Source organism: Dendropsophus ebraccatus, chromosome 14, assembly GCF_027789765.1.
Source record: "Dendropsophus ebraccatus isolate aDenEbr1 chromosome 14, aDenEbr1.pat, whole genome shotgun sequence".
In the NCBI taxonomy this organism is placed as follows: Eukaryota; Metazoa; Chordata; class Amphibia; order Anura; family Hylidae; genus Dendropsophus; species Dendropsophus ebraccatus.
Window position 1 is genome coordinate 13,029,311 of NC_091467.1, and position 24,089 is coordinate 13,053,399.

The following is a 24,089-nucleotide window of genomic DNA, read 5'->3' on the forward strand; positions in this document are numbered from 1 at the left end:
GATTATATATTGATACAAAGTATGTGTATGTATCATGTACTGTGTCCTCTATGTGTGTATATATATATATAGTATAAGTAGGGGTGTTTGTGAGTGTATATGTATATAGATGGGTAGCTGTCTGTTATATGTGTATGTATAAGTAGGTGTGTGTGTATATGCATAGCTGTGTATTCTGTGTGTATGTGTAAGTAGGTGTGTGTATATGTGTATATGGATAGATACTTGTCTATGTGCTGACAGCTGACCCCTGTACACTGAGAGGAATGAGTTAATCCATCCAAAGTTTGAAAGAAAAATAAATCCTTTTCCATCCAAAGTTTGAAAGAAACAATAAGACTTTTTCTCATGGAACTTTCACTGAACTTGTTCAAGGATATACAGCTGGTTTCGAGATTATGGAACTCTCCTATGTGACTGAACCTGTTCCCAGCAGATAATAAACCTGTTCCCAGCAGATAATAAATGTTATTCTATAATTCTCATAAGCAGATAACAAATGTTTTTTAGCATCCTTATGTATGTATCAACATCCTTATGTAAACAATTTTAATTGAACATTTAATACCATATCTGTCAAAATATATCCGTAGTTATTAGTTTTTTGAAGTTGACGACGTATATAGTGTATGACTTTGCATTTTACATTCATATCCATTGGTTTTTTTTCTGTATAAACAAAGGTGGGTTCTCAGAGATAGTTGGAACATTGCTTACCTTAGAAAACTTCTGATATGACACTAGAAAGAATGTTTTGTCTCAAGAACTATTTCCCTCAGAGACATGTTTATCAGTGTTCAAGGACATTCTCAGAGGAAAGTTGCCTGTCTGTTACAGTGGGAATAATGTGAAAGTATCATTGCACAGAATGTGTTATTCTAACCTTTTTGAATAATAATAATGAATACTAATATAGATGCCATTGCGCATGACTGAATATCTAAATCACTAGCACCGCCTCATCTATGTCTTATTAGCATTTGTTACCACCCTATATTTTATCTGTCTATAAAATGTGATCACCATAATAAAAACTGGGGCCATTTACACCAGACTTGTTTGCAAGATACGTTGTCTGTGTCTTCATTCTAAGTGCATGGTGTGGGAGAGGGGATCCGGACCCATTCTCCAACTTAATTAGGAGACAGCCAACAACAGTAGGCCTTCTTTGGGAAGGCACCTCGACATTATTGGCGCCCGAACAGGGACACGCCCATTACATCGGGAGATCGGATGACCTGCACTGCTGTACCAGGGGAGAGAGAGGTGAACAAGGAGACCACAAAACCTGGCCAGGTAAGAGTAAAAAATTTGTTTACTCTTTTCTGTGCTCTCCTCCTTCACATTTTTTCTTACCTACCTCTGCAGAGTAAGTTATCAAAGTGAACTCACGATAGGCGTGTCAATTTGAACTTTGTTCTCCTCTTGTTGGCTGTTCTATGTCTGTTTGTCCTAACCTGTGAGGGTTAGTATATAGTAGGCGAAGAATTGCTCATTCAGGCTAAAACTGTTACCCAGAGCCCGGCCGTGGTTGTCACACAGATCCTCATAAACACGGAGCGTTGTGCAGTGGGAACAGTGCCAGTGCTAAAACCACCTTGGAATGAGCCTAGTAGCCTAACTATACAAGGACGCTGGACAGTGGTCTGGTTGTTTCCAAGGGAAAGATCTGTGATATGCCTATTACTGTCCTCTGTATACTTGGGGTAACTTGTTTTGCAATCTACATAGCAGCAAGAGTGTATTTCAACATAAGAGAAGGAAGCCCTGAACCGTGGAATATTCTAAGTCCCAGCTTTTGGTAGTGATCCGTGGTCATAAGTGTACAGGACACAAGAAAGAAAATCATCAGTTGATCATTCTGGGTGCCTCCTGTTATACGATCACGAAGTAATTGATCCGTGGTCACAAGTGTACAGGACACAAGAAAGAAAATCATCAGTTGATCATTCTGGGTGCCTCCTGTTATACGATCACGAAGTAATATAAAATGGGACACACAGAATCAAAAGGGGTTTCTGCAACCCACATAGTGACCTGCCGATATGGCAAAGAACAAGCAAAAAGGGCAAAAGCAATGTTGAAATATTTTAACATCCAACACGATGCTGTTTTTAACCCCAATACTCGGACTAAAGTCCAAGAAACAAGGGGAGGATTAATAATTGATAATGGGTGGACATGTCATGTGCCGGTTACCAGCAATATCTAGATAAGACAGAATATTGTAGTGTGTGTGGCAGACCCAAGCCACATCATTATGTTACACTATTGTACCCAGTTTATATCTGTATACAAACTCCAGATCCTGCGAAAAGCCAACCTACCTCCAATGGTGGCGTATAGACCCTTTGTTCTGCAGGAATCTTCCCTTTGGTCGGCTGTTGAAGTAGTTACTTTGATTTAAAGTGCCCCTTACCTGATAGTAAGACCAATGCCTTTTGTGGAGGTGGCAGCCTAACCTCAAATAGTGTACATTGCCATGTAAGTGTCTGAGTACAAAGCCACGTACTCAGACAAGGAGAACAGTCCAGCTCATTGCTAGATACAGTACTGAGAGAGCTGAATAGGTTAATTAATGCTGCGTAGTGAAGCAGCATACAAAGTACATAATGTGTGTTATTTGTTATGTTTTGTACAAGGCCATCAACCAGCTCTGAGGGCTGCAGATCACATGCAAGCAGCATTAGGAAAAAAAAAGAATCAGAGCTGTTAGTGTAATGTAATGTCCGCTCCTACATTATATACTGTCGTATTTCAGCCAGTCTTACTAAGCTGGTGTTCCCCTTTAGAAGTATGTTACGTGTTACAAAATGTTGATCATTTTCTGTTGTCCCGACCGTGGAACATTTGTTTATTTAGCTACGCCACTTTTTTGTAATCAGCCCTCAAAGATGGCGACTGAAAGCCAACCACTCCCACATATCATCCACGTCTGTATTATAATTGTGACGTCTCAAAACCATGCCCTAAGCCAACACCCCTATATCCGGTTATCTAGTCCGGTGGCCATTTTAACTCCTGGCATTTCTGTCCTCCGCCCATACTGCTTAGTGTCACTGAGGGGGCGGGCACAGGATTCTCCGATAGAGTCTAACAACTGTTTTGCACATTTATTAATGAATATTATTACCTGATGGAGAAGAAAGTTAGACAAAGGTATATTGTAAGCAGATTTTCTTTAAGTGTGTGTCCCCAACGTATGATATTTCTAAGGAGTAGTAACTTACTACTGTAATATATATGTATTGTTTTATCCCTAGTAAAGCCAAACCCATATCCATGGCTCCAGTCTGCACTCCTTATGCCCCCCAATATATATATAGCAGCCCATTTTGATGGAGTAGCCAATTTTGATATTTTAAATTGTGAAAGATGAAAATGTAATTGAAAGCTCAAATATTAATGAAAGTTTAAAAGTTTTCATTGTAGATTATCTCAGACTTTTCAAAGATGGATGACACAAGACGCAAGGATATATGTTACCGCCATGCAGAGTGACGTTCCACTGCAGAAACCGCTCCTGCCATAAGCTGGAGGTGAGGACAATCACTGAGACATGTAGGATGGTTGAAGGTAACTGTGCAGATGTCTATATGAAGCCCACCATTATGGGTTAATTGGCAAATTAGAGATTTGTTTGGTCCCTGGGCTTACCAAAAGCACTTGAAAAAAAGCTGCCATAGAGTGGCTGACGCAACGTTCACGCAGACAAACCCTGATGCCAAAAAGGGTGATGGATGAAGCTGGTGATGCTGTGGTTTCTGTGCTCTTCCCAAGGTAACAGCGTACAAAGCGTACAAGGGAATGGGGAGATGTTTCCAGTCTCTTCCTGAGGTAACCGTACATAGTGTACAGGTGGAGGGGGAGATGTGGATCTGTTTGTTTTTAAGTCTTTTCCAGAAACAATCAGCAACAAGCTGTGAGACCAGCGGATGGAGAGGAGGTACAGGGTAAAGATGGCAGTCAGACAGTAAGTAACTGTGTTTGCCGCCTGCCTTGTATCCCACTGTAAGTTGTCTGACAAAACCAGCAGAAGGAAGCCATGTGTAATGTGGTGTAGTATCCTCACATTGGGCGGCCCAGGGGACAACAAATATAGCAGAGAGGGTTGTGTACGGCTGTATCGTCTACACCTGCCATAACCTACTGTAAGTAACACCGTAAAGTGCCTGTCTGCATAGTCTGTCATCTTCCTGCCTGTTTCAGGGAATGTAAGTGGACGTCATCCACCTGCCACATGTGGCCTATATAGGTATCTCCTTGTTTGTATTGGTGTCTTCTTTACAGGTCAGCCAAAACTATGGGAGACAACAAAGCCAATGTCTGAGGTGATACTAGTGGCCTTAAAAGAAGCGATATAACTGAGGCCAAGAGTCCAAGTGTCTGTAAAGAGGCCTGTCAGTCAAAAGATGGGTTTAAGGATAAAGGATCCATACCAATGCTACTATTACAAAAAGGATCATATGATATATTATTCTAAAAAGGCTTTGAAACCTTAGGTGATGTATCATTTACACTTTGCTTTTATTTCTATGGTGGTTATTTTATGTGTAATATATGATGATCTCAGTCAGACAAGAGACAATTCAGTAGGATCCAAATATTATATCGGTAATAAGCGCCCAGTCACTTCATATTATTGGTGTATGTATAATACTATATGATTATGTACAGGAAGAGATGTGACCATGCGACCAGTCATTAGACCTGTGGGATCTAATCATAAAGACGTTTTCTAGGTACAAAATAAAGTAAAAAGACTAAAAAGAAGTGGAAATTTTGAGAATCCGGTACTGAAGATTGTGAATTCACTATCTGGTTATTATAAGTGAATCTAGTGGTTACATAGTAGGTCACATTGTGGAGATTTTATTGCATTTACCTGTTGTGCTGTTTTTAATTTATGTGTCAATCAACTTTTTATTTTAATTTTGCCATGAGATAAGATTTGCTCACATCTAAACTTTCCTTTTTCAGAAACTTTTTAAAGTCCTTGTTATAGAGTCACGTCTGTTATATACAGTGATAAGACAATAAGGTTTGGTTATTTTGATAAAATCCGGAGAGGTATTTGTCATATATATATGTTATTTTGGGTATTGATAATAAGCTTTTATTTGTTTTGTTGTAACTAAGCTGTATATTTATGTATACTGTACAGACTCACCCATTGTTTAGTATTTTCTTTCGGTTATTGCAGACCTACCTATCTCATCTGCTGTAAGTTTGTTCCGCCATCTATAACTCTCAACAAATTTTTTAGTACTTTATTTCTGTATCTTATGGTGATGCAAACTTGGGACAAATTAGTTGGAGCCACAGACTATTTAGATGATCAGATATTTGACATACTGGATATACTTAACACCTCAGTAGCAGTACAGAGGCAACTTATGGTAGTTACTAACCAGCACACTGTGGTGCTTGATTTTCTGACTGCTGCTCAAGGGGGGATGTGTCAGGTAGTTGGCCCTACATGTTGTCATTATGTAAATGATCAGGGAATAGTGCAAATCACAGCAGGACTGGATAAAATTGCACAACTAAGGAAAAAACATGATGAGATGATTCTGTCAGACCAGGATAAATGGTGGTCAGGGGCATTAGCTAGCTTAAATCCTGCAAATTGGTTCAATGGTATAGGAGGATGGTTCATGGGAATACTACAAACAGTTTTTCAGATCATGTTGTTTCTTTTATTGGTCTATTGTATAATCAAAGGATTATGCTGTTGTTGTCAGAAAGTTACAAAGACTAAATCTTATACTCTATAAGTAATGATGTTTGTTTCTTTTCCTTCTAGATTGGCGTTATGATGAGGAAATTTCTTGGAGGAGGATATGCCCATGTGGCTCTAGGTGATGGTGTTGGACCCAGAAGCATCCGCACCCTGACAACCCTCGCCGGTCAGAGAGTGTTTAGGGTGCATACTGGGATTTAATCCTGTCCAGGACCCAGATTTCTTCATCATCGCCAAAAAGGGGGGACACTGAGAGGAATGAGTTAATCCATCCAAAGTTTGAAAGAAAAATAAATCCTTTTCCATCCAAAGTTTGAAAGAAACAATAAGACTTTTTCTCATGGAACTTTCACTGAACTTGTTCAAGGATATACAGCTGGTTTCGAGATTATGGAACTCTCCTATGTGACTGAACCTGTTCCCAGCAGATAATAAACCTGTTCCCAGCAGATAATAAATGTTATTCTATAATTCTCATAAGCAGATAACAAATGTTTTTTAGCATCCTTATGTATGTATCAACATCCTTATGTAAACAATTTTAATTGAACATTTAATACCATATCTGTCAAAATATATCCGTAGTTATTAGTTTTTTGAAGTTGACGACGTATATAGTGTATGACTTTGCATTTTACATTCATATCCATTGGTTTTTTTCTGTATAAACAAAGGTGGGTTCTCAGAGATAGTTGGAACATTGCTTACCTTAGAAAACTTCTGATATGACACTAGAAAGAATGTTTTGTCTCAAGAACTATTTCCCTCAGAGACATGTTTATCAGTGTTCAAGGACATTCTCAGAGGAAAGTTGCCTGTCTGTTACAGTGGGAATAATGTGAAAGTATCATTGCACAGAATGTGTTATTCTAACCTTTTTGAATAATAATAATGAATACTAATATAGATGCCATTGCGCATGACTGAATATCTAAATCACTAGCACCGCCTCATCTATGTCTTATTAGCATTTGTTACCACCCTATATTTTATCTGTCTATAAAATGTGATCACCATAATAAAAACTGGGGCCATTTACACCAGACTTGTTTGCAAGATACGTTGTCTGTGTCTTCATTCTAAGTGCATGGTGTGGGAGAGGGGATCCGGACCCATTCTCCAACTTAATTAGGAGACAGCCAACAACAGTAGGCCTTCTTTGGGAAGGCACCTCGACAATATGCCCCGGTATGCGGCCGGTACAGTCCCCCTCCCCGGTGTCGGTCTCCGGTGTGTCCCCGGTATCTATGAGCTGACAGCAGACCCCTGCTCTTACAGTCCGCTCCCCCTCCCCGGTGTCGGTCTCCGGTGTGTCCCCGGTATCTATGAGCTGACAGCAGACCCCTGCTCTTACAGTCCGGTCCCCCTCCCCGGTGTGTCCCCGGTATCTATGAGCTGACAGCAGACCCCTGCTCTTACAGTCCGGTGTCCCGGTGACCTACCTCCACAATGAAGGTCTTCTCTTCCCCGAGCACGGAGAGCAGCGCACACTGCACGAGCACGGCCCACGTCCTCAGACACAGTCCCAGCAGCTTGAGTCTCCGTCTCCTGATTCCAGGTTCGGCCATCACGCTGGCTGTGGGTGGAGGGAGCTGCGGCAGCTACATGGGCATCACCGCACACACACACACACGGCCGGGGATGGATGGAGCGGGGGGTCTCCGCCGCCGCCGCAGCTCGCGAGAACGATGAGGGTGAAGCCGCCGCCGCCCCCGTTATTTGGTAGGCATGGCAGCCCCACGGGCAGGTGAGGCGCCCATCCCCGGGACAATAGCGGGGAGGGGCGGGCCGACCTCGGCGTACCGAGCAGCCAGCTCTCTGTCACATCACACGGCGGCTTCTCATAGTAGCGAGCGGGGGGAAGAGATGATGCCCTAGTAACAGCGCACCGAGGAGAAGAGTCACACGGCGCCGGCCAATGGGAGACGGGGGGCGGGGCTAGTGCTGGAGGGATACAGGGAAGAGAGCGGCGGCCAATGGGAGAGGTGAGAGGGCGGAGCTAGTGCTGAAGGATGCTGAGCGGGGCGCCTGACTCCTGCACTGCCCGGTGATGATGAGTGATGTGTTATTATACAGAGCATCACCATCCATATCACTGCTACCTATATCACCTGGATATCATCACCATCCATATCACTGCTACTTATATCACCTGGATATCATCACCATCCATATCACTGCTACTTATATCACCTGGATATCATCACCATCCATATCACTGCTACTTATATCACCTGGATATCATCACCATCCATATCAATACTACTTATATCACCTGGATATCATCACCATCCATATCACTGCTACTTATATCACCTGGATATCATCACCATCCATATCACTGCTACTTATATCACCTGGATATCATCACCATCCATATCACTGCTACTTATATCACCTGGATATCATCACCATCCATATCACTAATACCTATATCACCTGGATATCATCACCATCCATATCACTGCTACTTATATCACCTGGATATCATCACCATCCATATCACTGCTACTTATATCACCTGGATATCATCACCATCCATATCACTAATACCTATATCACCTGGATATCATCACCATCCATATCACTGCTACTTATATCACCTGGATATCATCACCATCCATATCACTAATACCTATATCACCTGGATATCATCACCATCCATATCACTGCTACTTATATCACCTGGATATCATCACCATCCATATCACTAATACCTATATCACCTGGATATCATCACCATCCATATCACTGCTACTTATATCACCTGGATATCATCACCATCCATATCACTGCTACTTATATCACCTGGATATCATCACCATCCATATCACTGCTACTTATATCACCTGGATATCATCACCATCCATATCACTGCTACTTATATCACCTGGATATCATTACCATCCATATCACTGATACCTATATCACCTGGATATCATCACCATCCATATCAATGCTACTTATATCACCTGGATATCATCACCATCCATATCACTGATACCTATATCACCTGGATATCACCATCCATATCACTGCTACTTATATCACCTGGATATCATCACCATTCATATCACTGATACCTATATCACCTGGATATCACCATCCATATCACTGCTACTTATATCACCTGGATATCATTACCATCCATATCACTGATACCTATATCACCTGGATATCATCACCATCCATATCAATGCTACTTATATCACCTGGATATCATCACCATCCATATCACTGATACCTATATCACCTGGATATCACCATCCATATCACTGCTACTTATATCACCTGGATATCACCATCCATATCAATACTACTTATATCACCTGGATATTATCACCATCCATATCAATACTACTTATATCACCTGGATATCATCACCATCCATATCAATACTACTTATATCACCTGGATATCATCACCATCCATATCAATATTACTTATATCACCTGGATATCACCATCCATATCAATTCAATTCAATTAAAAAAAGCTTTATTGGCAGGTCCAAAATAAACATTTAGCATTGCCAAAGCAACAGAGTATAATAGATGGGGTGTGGGGGAGAGGGGGGGGAGTCATGTGGGGAGCAGGGTGGATATGGGGTAAGGGGCAGGATTGGGGGATCATAGGGTGTATAAAAGTCCATGGTATCTTATAATCCTCTCAGCCGGTGGCAGGTGGAGACATACTGGGCCGCTACTTTCATGGTGGTCTCCTCTTCCCCCAGCAGAATGTGGAGTTTCCGCTCCTCATCTATGGAGGTGAAGTCCGGGATGATGGTGGAGAGTCTCTAGAAGTAGGTGACCCTGGGGGATGATGGTGGAGAGTCTCTGGAAGTAGGTGACCCTGGGGGATGATGGTGGAGAGTCTCTGGAAGTAGGTGACCCTGGGGGATGATGGTGGAGAGTCTCTGGAAGTAGGTGACCCTGGGGGATGAGTATTTGCTGCAGTGTAGCAAGAAGTGGGCCTCATCCTCCAGGTCTCCCTGCTCGCAGTGCCGGCACAGTCGGCTCTCCCGCGGCTTGTATGTCTGTCTGTGCCGCCCCGTCTCTATCTCCAGGCTGTGGGCACTCAGTCTATAGAGGCTTAGGGACTGCCTGTGTTTGGGGTGGTGCAGCCTCTCCAGGTATGGCGCCATGGTGTGGTCTCTCTGCAGTGACTGGTAGATGGTGAGTTTCTGGGAGTTACTTATTTCTCTCCTCCATTCCTCTGTATATTGCCCCTGGTATGTCTCTATTGCCCCTTTTATTTGGGCTTTTGTCAGGGCATGTTGTGGGGTTTGGCTGGACTGGTGGTGGATGCCCTGTTGGGGGGCACATTGGGCCCCATGGCTCAAGGAGGCTTTGTGGTGATAGGAGTCTGGGTTGCTTCTCTGTAAGTGCGCCCAGAATGAAAGCGCCCTCTTCTGTACCTGGAACCATAGTGGGAACCTGCCCAACTCTGCCCGACACGCCATGTTGGAGGTGCTGCGATGGACCTGGAGGAGGTACTTGCAGAACTCCAGATGAAAGGTCTCTGTTGGACTTGAATCCTATTTTGACTGGTCTGGGTAAGTGGCCGGACCCCAGACCTCACTGCCATAAAGCAGGATTGGGGCAATGACACCATCAAAGATTTTTAGCCAAACCCTCACTGTTGGTTTGAGGTGGTACAGTTGCTTTCGTATGGTATATAAGGTTCTGCTGGCTTTTCCTTTGAGGACCTCTATGGCACACTTGAAGCTCCCTGATTGGTTAAGCACCAGGCCCAGGTACGTGTAGCTGCTGGTTTTCTCCAGTGCTGCCCCGTTTAGTGTGAAGGAGGAGATGGAGACTTTTTTCTGACCCTTCCTCTGGAACACCATGACCTTGGTCTTCTTAGAGTTGATGGGTAGTATCCAGGTGATACTACTTATATCACCTGGATATCACCATCCATATCAATACTACTTATATCACCTGGATATCATCACCATCCATATCACTGCTACCTATATCACCTGGATATCACCATCCATATCAATACTACTTATATCACCTGGATATCATCACCATCCATATCACTGCTACCTATTTCACCTGGATATCACCATCCACATCAATACTACTTATATCACCTGGATATCATCACCATCCATATCAATACTACTTATATCACCTGAATATCACCATCCATATCAATACTACTTATATCACCTGGATATCACCATCCATATCAATACTACTTATATCACCTGGATATCATCACCATCCATATCACTGCTACCTATATCACCTGGATATCACCATCCATATCAATACTACTTATATCACCTGGATATCATCACCATCCATATCACTGCTACCTATATCACCTGGATATCACCATCCACATCAATACTACTTATATCACCTGGATATCATCACCATCCATATCAATACTACTTATATCACCTGGATATCACCATCCATATCAATACTACTTATATCACCTGGATATCATCACCATCCATATCACTGATACCTATATCACATGGATATCACCATCCACATCAATACTACTTATATCACCTGGATATCATAAACATCCATATCAATACTACTTATATCACCTGGATATCATCACCATCCATATCAATACTACTTATATCACCTGGATATCATCACCATCCATATCAATACTACTTATATCACCTGGATATCATCACCATCCATATCAATACTACCTATATCACCTGGATATCATCACCATCCATATCAATACTACTTATATCACCTGGATATCAGTGCTACCCAAATCACCATCCATATCACTGCTACCTATACCACTTGGATATCACCATCCATATCAATGCTACCTATATCACCTGGATATTATCACCATCCATATCAATGCTACCTATATCACCTGGATATCATCACCATCCATATCACTAATACCTATATCACCTGGATATCATCACCATCCATATCAATACTACTTATATCACCTGGATATCATCACCATCCATATCAATACTACTTATATCACCTGGATATCATCACCATCCATATCAATACTACTTATATCACCTGGATATCATCACCATCCATATCAATACTACTTATATCACCTGGATATCATCACCATCCATATCAATACTACTTATATCAACTGGATATCATCACCATCCATATCACTGCTACCTTTATCACCTGGATATCATCATCATCCATATCAATACTACTTATATCACCTGGATATCATCACCATCCATATCAATACTACTTATATCACCTGGATATCATCACCATCCATACCAATACTACTTATATCACCTGGATATCATCACCATCCATATCAATACTACTTATATCAACTGGATATCATCACCATCCATATCACTGTTACCTATATCACCTGGATATCATCACCATCCATATCAATACTACTTATATCACCTGGATATCACCATCCATATCAATACTACTTATATCACCTGGATATCACCATCCATATCAATACTACTTATATCACCTGGATATCATCACCATCCATATCAATACTACTTATATCACCTGGATATCATCACCATCCATATCAATACTACTTATATCACCTGGATATCATCACCATCCATATCAATACTACTTATATCACCTGGATATCACCATCCATATCACTGCTACCTATATCACCTGGATATCACCATCCATATCACTGCTATCTATATCACCTGGATATCACTCCTACCCACATCACCATCCATATCACTGCTATCTATATCACCTGGATATCACCATCCATATCAATACTACTTATATCACCTGGATATCATCACCATCCATATCACTGCTACCTATATCACCTGGATATCATCACCATCCATATCACTGCTACCTATATCACCTGGATATCACCATCCATATCACTACTACTTATATCACCTGGATATCACCATCCGTATCACTGCTACCTATATCACCTGGATATCACCATCCATATCAATACTACTTATATCACCTGGATATCATCACCGTCCATATCAATACTACTTATATCACCTGGATATCATCACCATCCATATCAATACTACTTATATCACCTGGATATCATCACCATCCATATCAATACTACTTATATCACCTGGATATCATCACCATCCATATCAATACTACCTATATCACCTGGATATCACCATCCATATCACTGCAATTATATCACCTGGATATCATCACCATCCATATCAATACTACCTATATCACCTGCATATCATCACCATCCATATCATCACTGCTACCTATATCACCTGGATATCACTCCTACCCACACCACCATCCATATCAATGCTACCTATATCACCTGGATATCACCATCTATATCAATGCTACCTATATCACCTGGATATCACCATCCATATCAATACTATCTATATCACCTGGATTTCATCACCATCCATATCACTGCAATTATATCACCTGGATATCACTCCTACCCACATCACCATCCATATCAAGGCTACTTATATCACCATCCATATCAAGGCTACTTATATCACCATCCATATCAAGGCTACATATATCACCATCCATATCAAGGCTACTTATATCACCATCCATATCAATACTACTTACATCACCTGTTTATCAGCTGCTGTATGTCCTGCAGGAAGTGGTGTATTCTTTCCAGTCCAAATCCCCATAGAAAACCTCTCCTGCTGCGGACAGTTCCTTACATGGAGGTGGCAGCGGAGAGCACTGTGTCAGACTGGAAAGAACACAGCACTTCCTGCAGGACATACAGAAGCTGATAAGTACTGGAAGACTGGAGATTTTTAAATATAAGTACTGTAAATTTAAAAATACTGTAAAACAAGTATGAAGGTACCTGCTCAAATCTGGATGGCTGATTTTGGCGCTGACCTATTGTACACACATCTCAATAAAGACAAGAGGTCAATATCTGCCAAGAATTTGATCGGCCCTATAGGATTTGTTTGTCGACCAGTTATCGACATGAGAGCGGGTTCTCACCTTAGGCATCCTGTAGAATAGACAAACGGCCGTTCTACGTATACAGCACATTGGAGGCTGCTGAACAGGAATAGGTAGTAAAGTGACTGCTGCAAAAGTGGAAAAAAAAAAACATGGGGAGATTTATCAAACATGGTGTAAAGTGAAACTGGCTCAGTTGCCCCTAGCAACCAATCAGATTCCACCTTTCATTTTCCAAAGAGTCTGTGAGGAATGAAAGGTGGAATCTGATTGGTTGCTAGGGGCAACTGAGCCAGTTTCACTTTACACCATGTTTGATAAATCTCCCCCTATATAGTCTGTGTTACTTATCTGGTCAATGAATTAAAATAACATTGAAATAGTACCTCATCCATTTCATTAGAAAAGGCCACAACGTGTGATTGTTGTAGATCCCGTCGTAGAGCTCCATTTACATCCATGAGGCTTTGTCTGGTACTACAACAGACAAGAGGGATCTTTTAAAGGGGGACTCCAGAGGGGGAAACAATCAAATCAACAGATGTCAGAATGTTAAATAGATTTGTATATTACTTCTATATAAAAATCTCAAATCTTCCAGTACTTATCAGCTGCTGTATGTCCTGCAGGAAGTGGTGTATTCTGTCCAGTCTGACACAGTGCTCTCTGCTGCCACCTCTGTCCATGTCAGGAACTGTCCAGAGCAGGAGAGGTTTTCTATGGGGATTTGCTGCTGCTCTGCACAGTTCCTGGCATGGACAGAGGTGGCAGCAGAGAGTGCTGTGTCAGACTGGAAAGATTACACCTCTTCATAACCCATTATATGGTAACAAGAAGGGAGCTGTAAAAAGTACAACTTGTCTCGCAAAGAAATAAGTGATGAGATTCTATAAGAATATAAAGCAGATGGATATAGAAATGTGAGCATCATATGTGTAGGTGTGTACATTCTGAAGTTTTGTGAGGCATATGGAGCAGAGACACTATAGGAGTCATTTTCCTTAGACTTTATGCATGTACTATTTCTGATTATTTGGACATTTCTTAAAGGGGTACTCCAGCAAAAAAATAATTTCTTTCAAATCACCTGGTGCCAGAAAGTGCCAGAGATTTGTAATTTACTTCTATGTAAAAATCTCCAGTCTTCCAGTACTTATCAGTTGCTTTATGTCCTGCAGGAAGTGGTGTATTCTTTCCAGTCTGACACAGTGCTCTCTGCTGCCACCTCTGTCCATGTCAGGAACTGTCCAGAGCAGGAGAGGTTTTCTATGGGGATTTGCTACTGCTCTGGACAGTTCCTGACATGGACAGAGGTGGCAGCAGAGAGCACCGGTCAGACTGGAAAGAATACACCACTTCCTGCAAGACATACAGCAGCTGATAAGTACTGGAAGACTGGAGATTTTTTTACATAGAAGTAAATGACAATTTTGCTGGAGTACCCCCTTCAAAAATACCTTGAAACCCCTCGGGGAGACAACTGCCAATTTCACATGACAGAGGAATGAACACAATCTATCCCGACCTCCCAATGACAATTGGATTATTTCCTTGGATCAATCACAGCACTTTTGCTATTAACTAATTACAGTTATTGAGTTTTGTCGTCTCTTTTGCATTTGTGACTAAGAATCTATTAGCGATGAATTGGACAGAAATTTGCAAAAGGTAAGATTGACAAATCAATGGATTTTCCTTACAGTGATCTTACCTACATTATGAGGGTACTGCATTTTGATTAAAGGGGGACTCCGGTGAAATCTTTTTTTCTTTCAAATGAACTGGTGTCAGTAAGTTAGATAGATTTATATTTTACTTCTATTTAAAAATCTACAGTCTTCCAGTACTTATCAGCTGCTGTATGTCCTGCAGGAAGTGATGTATTCTTTCCAGTCCGACACACTACTCTCTGCTGCCACCTCTGTCCATGTCAGGAACTGCACAGAGCAGGAGAGGTTTCCTATGGGGATTTCCTGCTGCTCTGGACAGTTCCTGACATGGACAGAGGTGGCAGCAGAGAGCACTGTGTCAGACTTGAAAGAATATATATATATATATATATATATATATATATATATATATATAGTATAAATTTCATCTTCATTTATATATATATGTTTAGTAATGCACTCTTCATAGAACTGGCTGTGTTGGTTGTGTTGTATAGAATTAATCAGAATAATTGCTTTAAATTGTTTAATATTTCCTCTGTATTATCTGTTTATGTTTTTTTACATGCATTTATTATCTAATTCCATTGATTTTACAGTATTTTGGCTCCAGTAATTCATTACATTCTGAAGTCTGCTGTATGGTGATTAACTCATTGATTAGTTGATAGGACTAATAATTCATCAGTTGTTTGGTATTTTTCGGTAGCTTTCAGTTCGCCTTGTTTACTACGCACCATTTTTGCGCCAAAAGCTACACATAACTCTGAATTGGCTGACACAGTATAGTTACATTGCCAGGCTGTCTTGAAAGTCCAGCCTAATTTGCATATAGTAAGTGTCATGTCAGGTGGTGTCAATGTCTTCAAGGATGCACACCAATCCCTTGCAGGAAGAAGCCAGACATTTCAGTAGAACAACCTGCTATGACAATCAAAGCTAAGCTAAGATCCATAGAGGAATGGCACTTGGAGAAGAGCTAAGGGTCCCTTCACATGAGATACATGTCCACACATCCTGGGCCCCCACACAGTACCCTATAACCCTAGCAGATATACCCCTGTGTAGGTCCCCCTATATTAGATGGACCCCTGTGTAGGTTCCCCTATAGTAGATGGCCCCCTGTGTAGGTCCCCCTATAGAAGATGGCCCCCAGTGTAGCACCCCCTATACTAGATGACCCCCTGTGTAGCCCTTTTATAGTAGATGGCCCCCTGTGTATATCCCCTTATAGTAGATAGCCCCCTGGGTAGTCTCCCTATAGTACATAGCCCCCTGTGTAAGTCCTCCTATAGTAGATGGCCCCTGTGTAGTCCCCCATTAGTAGATGGCCCCCTATGTATATCTCCCTATAGTAGATAGCCCCTGTTTAGTCTTCCTATAGTACATTGCCCCCTGTGTAGTCTCCCTATAGTAGATGGCCCCCTGGGTAGTCTCCCTATAGTACATAGCCCCCTATTTAGTCTTCCTATAGTAGATGGCCCCCTGTGTAGTCTCTCTATAGTAGATGCCCCCCCTGAATAGTCTCCCTATAGTACATAGCCCCCTGTTTAGTCTCCCTATAGTAGATGGCTCCCTGTTTAGTCTCCCTATAGTAGATGGCCCCCTTTTTAGGTCCACCTATAGTAGATGGTCCCATGTGTATGTCCCCCTATAGTAGATGACCCCCTGTGTATTCTCCCTATTGTAAATAGCCCCCCTGTGTACATCCCCATTTAGTAGATAGCCCCCTGTTTAATCTCCCTATAGTAGATAGCCCCCTATGATGGTCCCTGTAAAGTAGATAGTTCCCTGTGTAGCCCCCCTTTAGTAGATGGCAACCTCCTGTGTAGTCCCTCCTTTGGTACATGTCCCCCTGTGTAGTTCCCCCTTTAGTACATGGCCCCATGCTGGTGATAAAAGATCAAAATAAAAATGAAAAAACTCACCTTCCACGTGCTCCACTATTGCTGCTGCTCCCCTGGTGCACGCTCTCCTCTTCTGTCTTCTGGCACAAGCAGCATGTGTTACAGACACTGCCTGCGCTGAAAGTCCGGACACCTGTTAGAACTCCGGGAAAAGTTAATGCGCTCAGGGAAGGCCAGTGAAGGATCTCTCTGCCTGTCATTCATCCTCTATGAGCACGCTGACAGGCAGAACGCGGTGACTAGATAAGGGTGGGGAGCCGCCCAGATGACTACTTTCCCACCACTGCCTGTCACGCGCCCGGGGGATTAAAGTCCTTTTTAGGGGGTCCACAGCTACTGTTGCAGCTGCCCGATTTAACATATCTGTTTTTAAATTTTTACTTTTAACCTACACAAAAAAGTGGTCAATCAAGTTTTTGTGTATGCTAAAAAAAAATTTGTTTTGATCCATTTTATTTTTTTAATAATAAAAGTCGGTGGAAAACGGATCTTTTTCCCCTGAATCATGACGCCATCACAACTTGGGGGAAAGTGACTTTTTAGCGGTGGTCCTGAGGCTGGTCCTTCTGCTCATCGCAGGCTCTGGGAGAGGTAAGTTGTTACTTGCAATCAATTCTCGACCCCCGCCCCCCACCCACCCAAATCGCCGGACTTCCCCTTCAAATTCCCGTATGGATTCAATCTTCCATCGAAAAGTCCAAATGTGCTGCCGGCAACACCGAAACACCATGGTGGATGTCGACCAGTAGGGAACCACTGTAGCATATAACTGGATCACCCCAAGAGAGGACTGCTGCAGTGCGGTAATGTGCCGCTCTCGCTTACATGGCTCCCTAACAATAAATAATAGAATATATTGATGCGGTGTACACCGAGCTCCGTGTAAGCGCGTCTTCTTATATAAATCAGGCGGATATTCCTTTACCAGTCTTTGGATTAGGAGGGAGTTCTGTGCCAGGAAGCCGAATATCTGGAAGCATGTTTATGTATTATCCGGCTACCTACCCAACACATACACTGTTTCAATCCTATATGTCGAAATATTAGCACGCTTATTAGACCTGTCAGCCGGCGCTCACTTCCGATGAGTCACCCTTCTCTGGATTCACTGGCCTCACTTATCGGTGACTCAGACTTCAGCGGCAAAATTCAGCGCTCATCTGTTTTAAAATGTCATTTCCCGAGAAAGATTTCAGCTACGATACATCAGTGTTTGGGAATGGAGGAAAAAATTTGGAGCTGATGGAACGTCATATTCCCACCGCGATGATATAATACCGTACAGGACACATGCCGTCTAATTGTGTCCTATAGTTTTTATACAAAGCAACTGTGAAAGCCCCAATGAAGGAAAGGGGGGACCCCTAAAAAAAAACCTATAAAAAAAAAATGGGGGGTTCCATTTTTATTTTATCTGTCTATCTATCTATCTATCTATCTCATATCTATCTCTCATATCTATCTCCTATCTATCTATCTATCTATCTCCTATCTATCTCCTATCATCTATCTCCTATCTATCTCCTATCTATCTATCTATCTATCTATCTCATATCTATCTATCTATCTATCTGTCTATCTATCTATCTATCTATCTATCTATCTATCTATCTATCTCCTATCATCTATCTCCTATCTATGTCCTATCTATCTATCTATCTATCTATCTATCTCCTATCTATCTCCTATCATCTATCTCCTATCTATCTCCTATCTATCTATCTATCTATCTATCTATCTATCTATCTATCTATCTATCTATCTATCTATCTATCTCATATCTATCTATCTATCTATCTATCTCCTATCTATCTCCTATCTATCTATCTATCTATCTATCTATCTATCTATCTATCTATCTCATATCTATCTATCTATCTCCTATCTATCTATCTATCTATCTATCTATCTATCTATCTATCTATCTCCTATCTATCTATCTCCTATCTATCTCCTATCATCTATCTCCTATCTATCTATCTCCTATCATATATCTATCTATCTATCTATCTATCTATCTCATATCTATCTATCTCCTATCTATCTATCTATCTATCTATCTATCTATCTATCTATCTATCTATCTCCTATCTATCTATCTATCTATCTATCTATCTATCTATCTATCTATCTATCTCCTATCATCTATCTCCTATCTATCTATCTATCTCCTATCATCTATCTATCTATCTATCTATCTATCTATCTATCTATCTATCTTATAGTAAAGGTATATTGGTGGTAAAGATAAGTTTGATGTATCCATAAACCTACATGTACTACAAACTCCCAATAATGATAGAAAAGCACCTCTTCTCTATGTGATAAAATAAATGGATTTCTCTATTAGTCAGCGACTACTTCACCCAGCAATGCATCCTATAATACACACTTTTACTTCCTCTCCACCAGTGAAGCCCCTAAGTAAAGTCATGTTGGTATTCAGGAAATTATAAGCCCCAAATTCTTTACTGGACTTAATACATCTGGTTGAGGAGCCGTTCTCGGGCCGTTAGCTGAGTGCCTGTAAATCACTACATTCGGGGTTCCCACCAGCCACAGAATGAAGTGAAATAGCAAAACTCAATTTGGATGTGAATGGTATGGGGCATCTATCACCTGTTGGCGCGCAGACTACTCTTTCATTTTCCTCTTTCTTTGATGAAAATTATATCCCGGTGCTCGGGGAAGTGACAGGAGATGTGGCGGTGCGGCCGCCCACATTTATCATGGCTCCGGAGAATTCCATATCCACTGACATTTCTCAATGTGTTGAGCTATAGCCATATATTTTTTATATTTTTTTTCCGTCTCCTCACCGATTCTTCCTGGATGATAGGAAAACAATATTATTTTATTTCTCGTTTTTTACTGGACCACCCGGTGTTCACTGATGAATGGCGCTAAGGATATAACCAAGTATATATAACAACCGCACCAGTGACAACCGCACTCATTCAGTCTCCCATTCTGCACAGGGAAACCAGAAAATAAAGGGATGAGACTGGTTATTATTTTTACTGTCACTACCTCATCCATGACTCCAAAGTACTAAAGGATAAAACCTGTAGAGATTGGGGGAGATTTTTCAAACATGGTGTAAAGTGAAACTGGCTCAGTTGCCCCTAGCAACCAATCAGATTCCACCTTTCATTTTCCAAAGAGTCTGTGAGGAATGACAGGTGGAATCTGATTGGTTGCTAGGGGCAACTGAGCCAGTTTCACTTTACACCATGTTTGATAAATCTCCCCCAGGGAGTCGGCCTTGGCCATTTACCCGTCCGTACACATCAGAGATTTATTAGTGGTATCCACCCTTTTACCAGGATCTGCAGACAATCTTAAAGGGGTACTCTGATAAAAAAAAATCATATCCACTGGTGTCAGAAAGTTATACAAATTTCTAAATTACTTCTTTTTAAAAATTTGCAGTCTTCCACTACTTATCAGCTGCTGTATGTCCTGCAGGAAGTGATGTATTCCTTCCAGAGGGCACTGTAGAAGGTACCATCCAAAGTAAGGGCAGCCTTGAAATGCCAAATAAAGGGGTTATCCAGGGCTACAAAAACATGGCCACTTTTCCCCCTACTGTTGTCTCCAGTTCAGGTGTGGTTTGCAATTAAGCTCCATTTACTTCAATGGAACTGAGTTTGAATCCCGACCCAATCTTGAGACAAGAGAGGAGGAAAAGTGGCCATGTTTTTGTAGTGCTGGATAACCCCTTTAAAGGGTGTACTCCAGTATTTTTTTTTTGTTTTAAAATCAACTGGTTTCAGAAAGTTATACAAATTTGTAAATTACTTCTATCTAAAAAAAAAAATGTCCACTCTCCTAGTACTTATCATCTGCTGCAGGAGGTATTGTATTCTTCCCAGTCTGACACAGTGCTCTCTGCTGCCACCTCTGTCTGTGTTAAGCAAATCCCCATAGAAAACCTCTCCTGCTCTGGACAGTTCCTGACATGGACAGAGGTGGCAGCAGAGAGCACTGTGTCAGACTGGAAATAACACATCACTTCCTGCAGGACATACAGCAGCTGATAAGTACTGGAAAACGAGATTTTTTTTTTTTAAGATAATTAATTTACAAATCTGGCACCATTTTATTTGAAAGAATTTTTTTTTTGTTTATGAAGTAGCCCCTTTAAGGCTGGAAAAGACATGTATATTCCCCTGTGGAAACATGATATATTTTGGTGGGAAAATTTTTTAAAAGTTTTTATTAGAGGTTATGTTTTATATTGAACAATTACAGTGAGACCTAGAATACTATTTGATTGTAACATGTCTATGGAATTGTAGGTATTTTGATTATCAGACAGGTACATCTGTGCCCCTCAGGCCTGACTACTACATGATGATACATCACTGTGATGGCAATGTCATGGCCGGGCAGTGATCCAAGGATTCCCCAGCACCTGCCGCAGCTGGACTGTTCAGATGTATAGGCCGGGAATAGGGAACCTTCGGCCCTCCAGCTGTTGCAAAACTACAATTCCCATCATGCCTGGACAGCCAAAGCGAAGCTTTGGCTGTCCAGGCATGATGGGAATTGTAGTTTTGCAACAGCTTGAGGGCCAAAGCTTTCCCATCCCTAATAGATTTGCTGTGGATTTTCCACAGGGACATTCGTACAGCTCCAATGAAGTAGATGGGATTTTTAGTAATTTAAGTGACTCCCTACAAGGGATCCTGGGTGGTCGTGTAATGAGAAGGAATTGAGCAATAGCCTCAGGCTGCAGAGTTTGCTGCGCACCAATGGGTTATAAGTAGACGGCAAGGGAACATCCTAAATAATAAAGCGTTCCTGACAGCCCTGTCTGTGTTAGACTGAGACTATGGATGACAGATCCAGCCCCAATGAGCGCTTTACTCTATTAGGCAGTGTATTCCTGATCTTATTGTCCCAGGCCTACCTACTACATCATGAGTAATACTGCATTTTGGCAGAAGGCGCCAAACGGGAAAAATCTGGTATTTTTTTTTTTTGTTTTTACATCAAGATGCTACTTATGATTTTGCATAGACCAACTTCTGAGCAAGTCACACGCTAAAACTTCTACTAACCGTCCTTGTGTAAGGGTAATATTACACGGGCCTGATAATAACTAGTGATGAGCGAATAGTGAAATATTCGAATATTCAATCCCATTAAAGTCTATTCGATTATTGAAAAACATCTATTCGACCACTTGGAGGTAAAAAACGGAAGCTGGGGGATTTGAATGGCTTATCAAATATTTATCGAATATTCTTCGAACTATTCGATAATATTCGATAGATCGAATACCTTACTATTCGATCGAATATCTATTCCATCGAACAGTATTCGCTCATCACTAATAATAACTGTAAATGAGCACCGATCTGCTAGGTCGGCGCTCGTTTTCTGGGCCTATTACACGACCCGATAATCGTTTAACAAGGGCTGCAGGGACATCGTTATTGATGTCCTTGCAGCCCTTGTTCACTATGTTCACACTACGTATATGTCCGGCCGCATATTTTCGCGGCCGGACATATACGTGTTAAACTACGGCCGGGAATTTACGCAAGTTGCGGCCGGCTACGTACGGTCCGCGAACTTACGCCCGTAGTCTACTTACGCTTCCCGAGCGCCCTACGTAGCGATCTGACAGCGGTCTTTTACTTGGAAATCTTCGCCTAGCCCCGGACACCCCACAGAACCTTTTGGATCGGCACAAAAAGCTGCAAAATGAAGAAATCACCACTACGTACGGGACCGCATGTTACGCTACGGGGGTAAGTTACGGCATTTTCAGCCTCAAACGATGGTCTGGTTCATTTTTTACGGCGCCGCGTGTGATCCGGGCGTAAGTTCGTACGTAGTGTGAACTGTGCAGCCGTACTTCGTATACTTTCCATTGTACGCAAACTACGTAAGTCTCCGGCCGCTTATTCACGGAACGCGGAGACTTACGTAGTGTGAACACAGCCTTAAACTGTATACATTACCTATCCATGCTGCAGAGCTCCTGTTGCGCTCTGCTTCTCACCGGGTCCCGCACGCTGCAGCTTCAGAGCGGCCTGTCTCAGCTGACAGGCTGCTTAGCCAATCAATGGCCGCGGCAGTCCCGGCCTGTGATTGGCTGAGCGGCCTGTCAGCTCAGACAGGCCGCTCTGAATCTGGAGCGCGCGGGACACAGGGAGAAGCACAGCGGACCACAAGAGGAGCCCTGCAGCATGGATAGGTAATGTATTCTTCTTTGCACATCATCAGCCGCCGGCCGTGCACCCCTATTACACGTAGCGATGCGCAGTCGGCGCCCGACAATTATAGGTCCAAACCTGTATCAACGATCAGACAATGACAACGATCATCAGCTGATCGTTGTGTTTATTACACGGAACGATAATCGTTCGGATAGGGCTGGTTCGGCCGATTATCATTCCGTGTAATAGGGCCCTTACAGACAGCGAATGTGCTACTCAACTGCTTTGACTTTGGGCCACACCAGGGAGTCTAAATGCCCTCTAGGTCTTCATCCTGTATCGCTCTCTAGGATAAGGAAGCTGGAGTTCTGCAAATGAGACAGGCGAAGGGTCAGGGTAGGCGGCTTCAGAGGCAGTTAAGACAGCCCGAGTTGGCAACAGGAGAAGCACAGTACAGACGAGGGTCAGGCAGAAAGCATCATTTAAAGAACAGGGCAATTCAGCTAAAACATCAGATAGATACCTTGGATTGGAATGCTAGAATCCAACAATGCTCAGGCAGGGCGGAGAAGGGAAAGCTGGTTGGAATAGGTGCAGGTGGCTTTGGCATTAGCAAGTAGAGACAAGCTGTCTGTATAAATCAAGAGCAGTTGGCCGCCT

The 24,089-nt window shown here is 42.1% G+C and overlaps 1 protein-coding gene and 1 long non-coding RNA gene across 7 annotated transcripts in view; one reads left to right on the forward strand and one right to left on the reverse strand.

The window, feature by feature from the left end:
• Positions 1-14,104, reverse strand: part of MMP24 (matrix metallopeptidase 24) — a 99,712-nt gene extending 85,608 nt beyond the window's left edge. For 2 of the 4 annotated variants that reach the window (XM_069951535.1, XM_069951531.1), the window contains exon 1: positions 7,186-7,766. In XM_069951535.1, the coding sequence (XP_069807636.1) occupies positions 7,186-7,311 (126 nt within the window). In that variant the 5' untranslated portion in view covers positions 7,312-7,766. Of the gene's footprint in view, positions 1-7,185; positions 7,767-13,718; positions 13,748-14,065 lie in introns of those variants that run through there. The other 2 variants (XM_069951532.1, XM_069951534.1) reach the window with 2 other exon arrangements.
• On the forward strand, positions 261-6,799 carry LOC138771751 (uncharacterized). 3 transcript variants are annotated; one of them, XR_011359673.1, is made up of 2 exons: positions 261-1,296; positions 5,807-6,799. It is a non-coding gene; the product is annotated as an uncharacterized lncRNA (long non-coding RNA). The 3 variants fall into 3 exon arrangements; XR_011359675.1 differs by lacking the exon at positions 261-1,296 and adding an exon at positions 1,305-3,539; XR_011359674.1 differs by lacking the exon at positions 261-1,296 and adding an exon at positions 3,548-4,502.
• Positions 14,105-24,089: the final 9,985 nt, after the last annotated feature.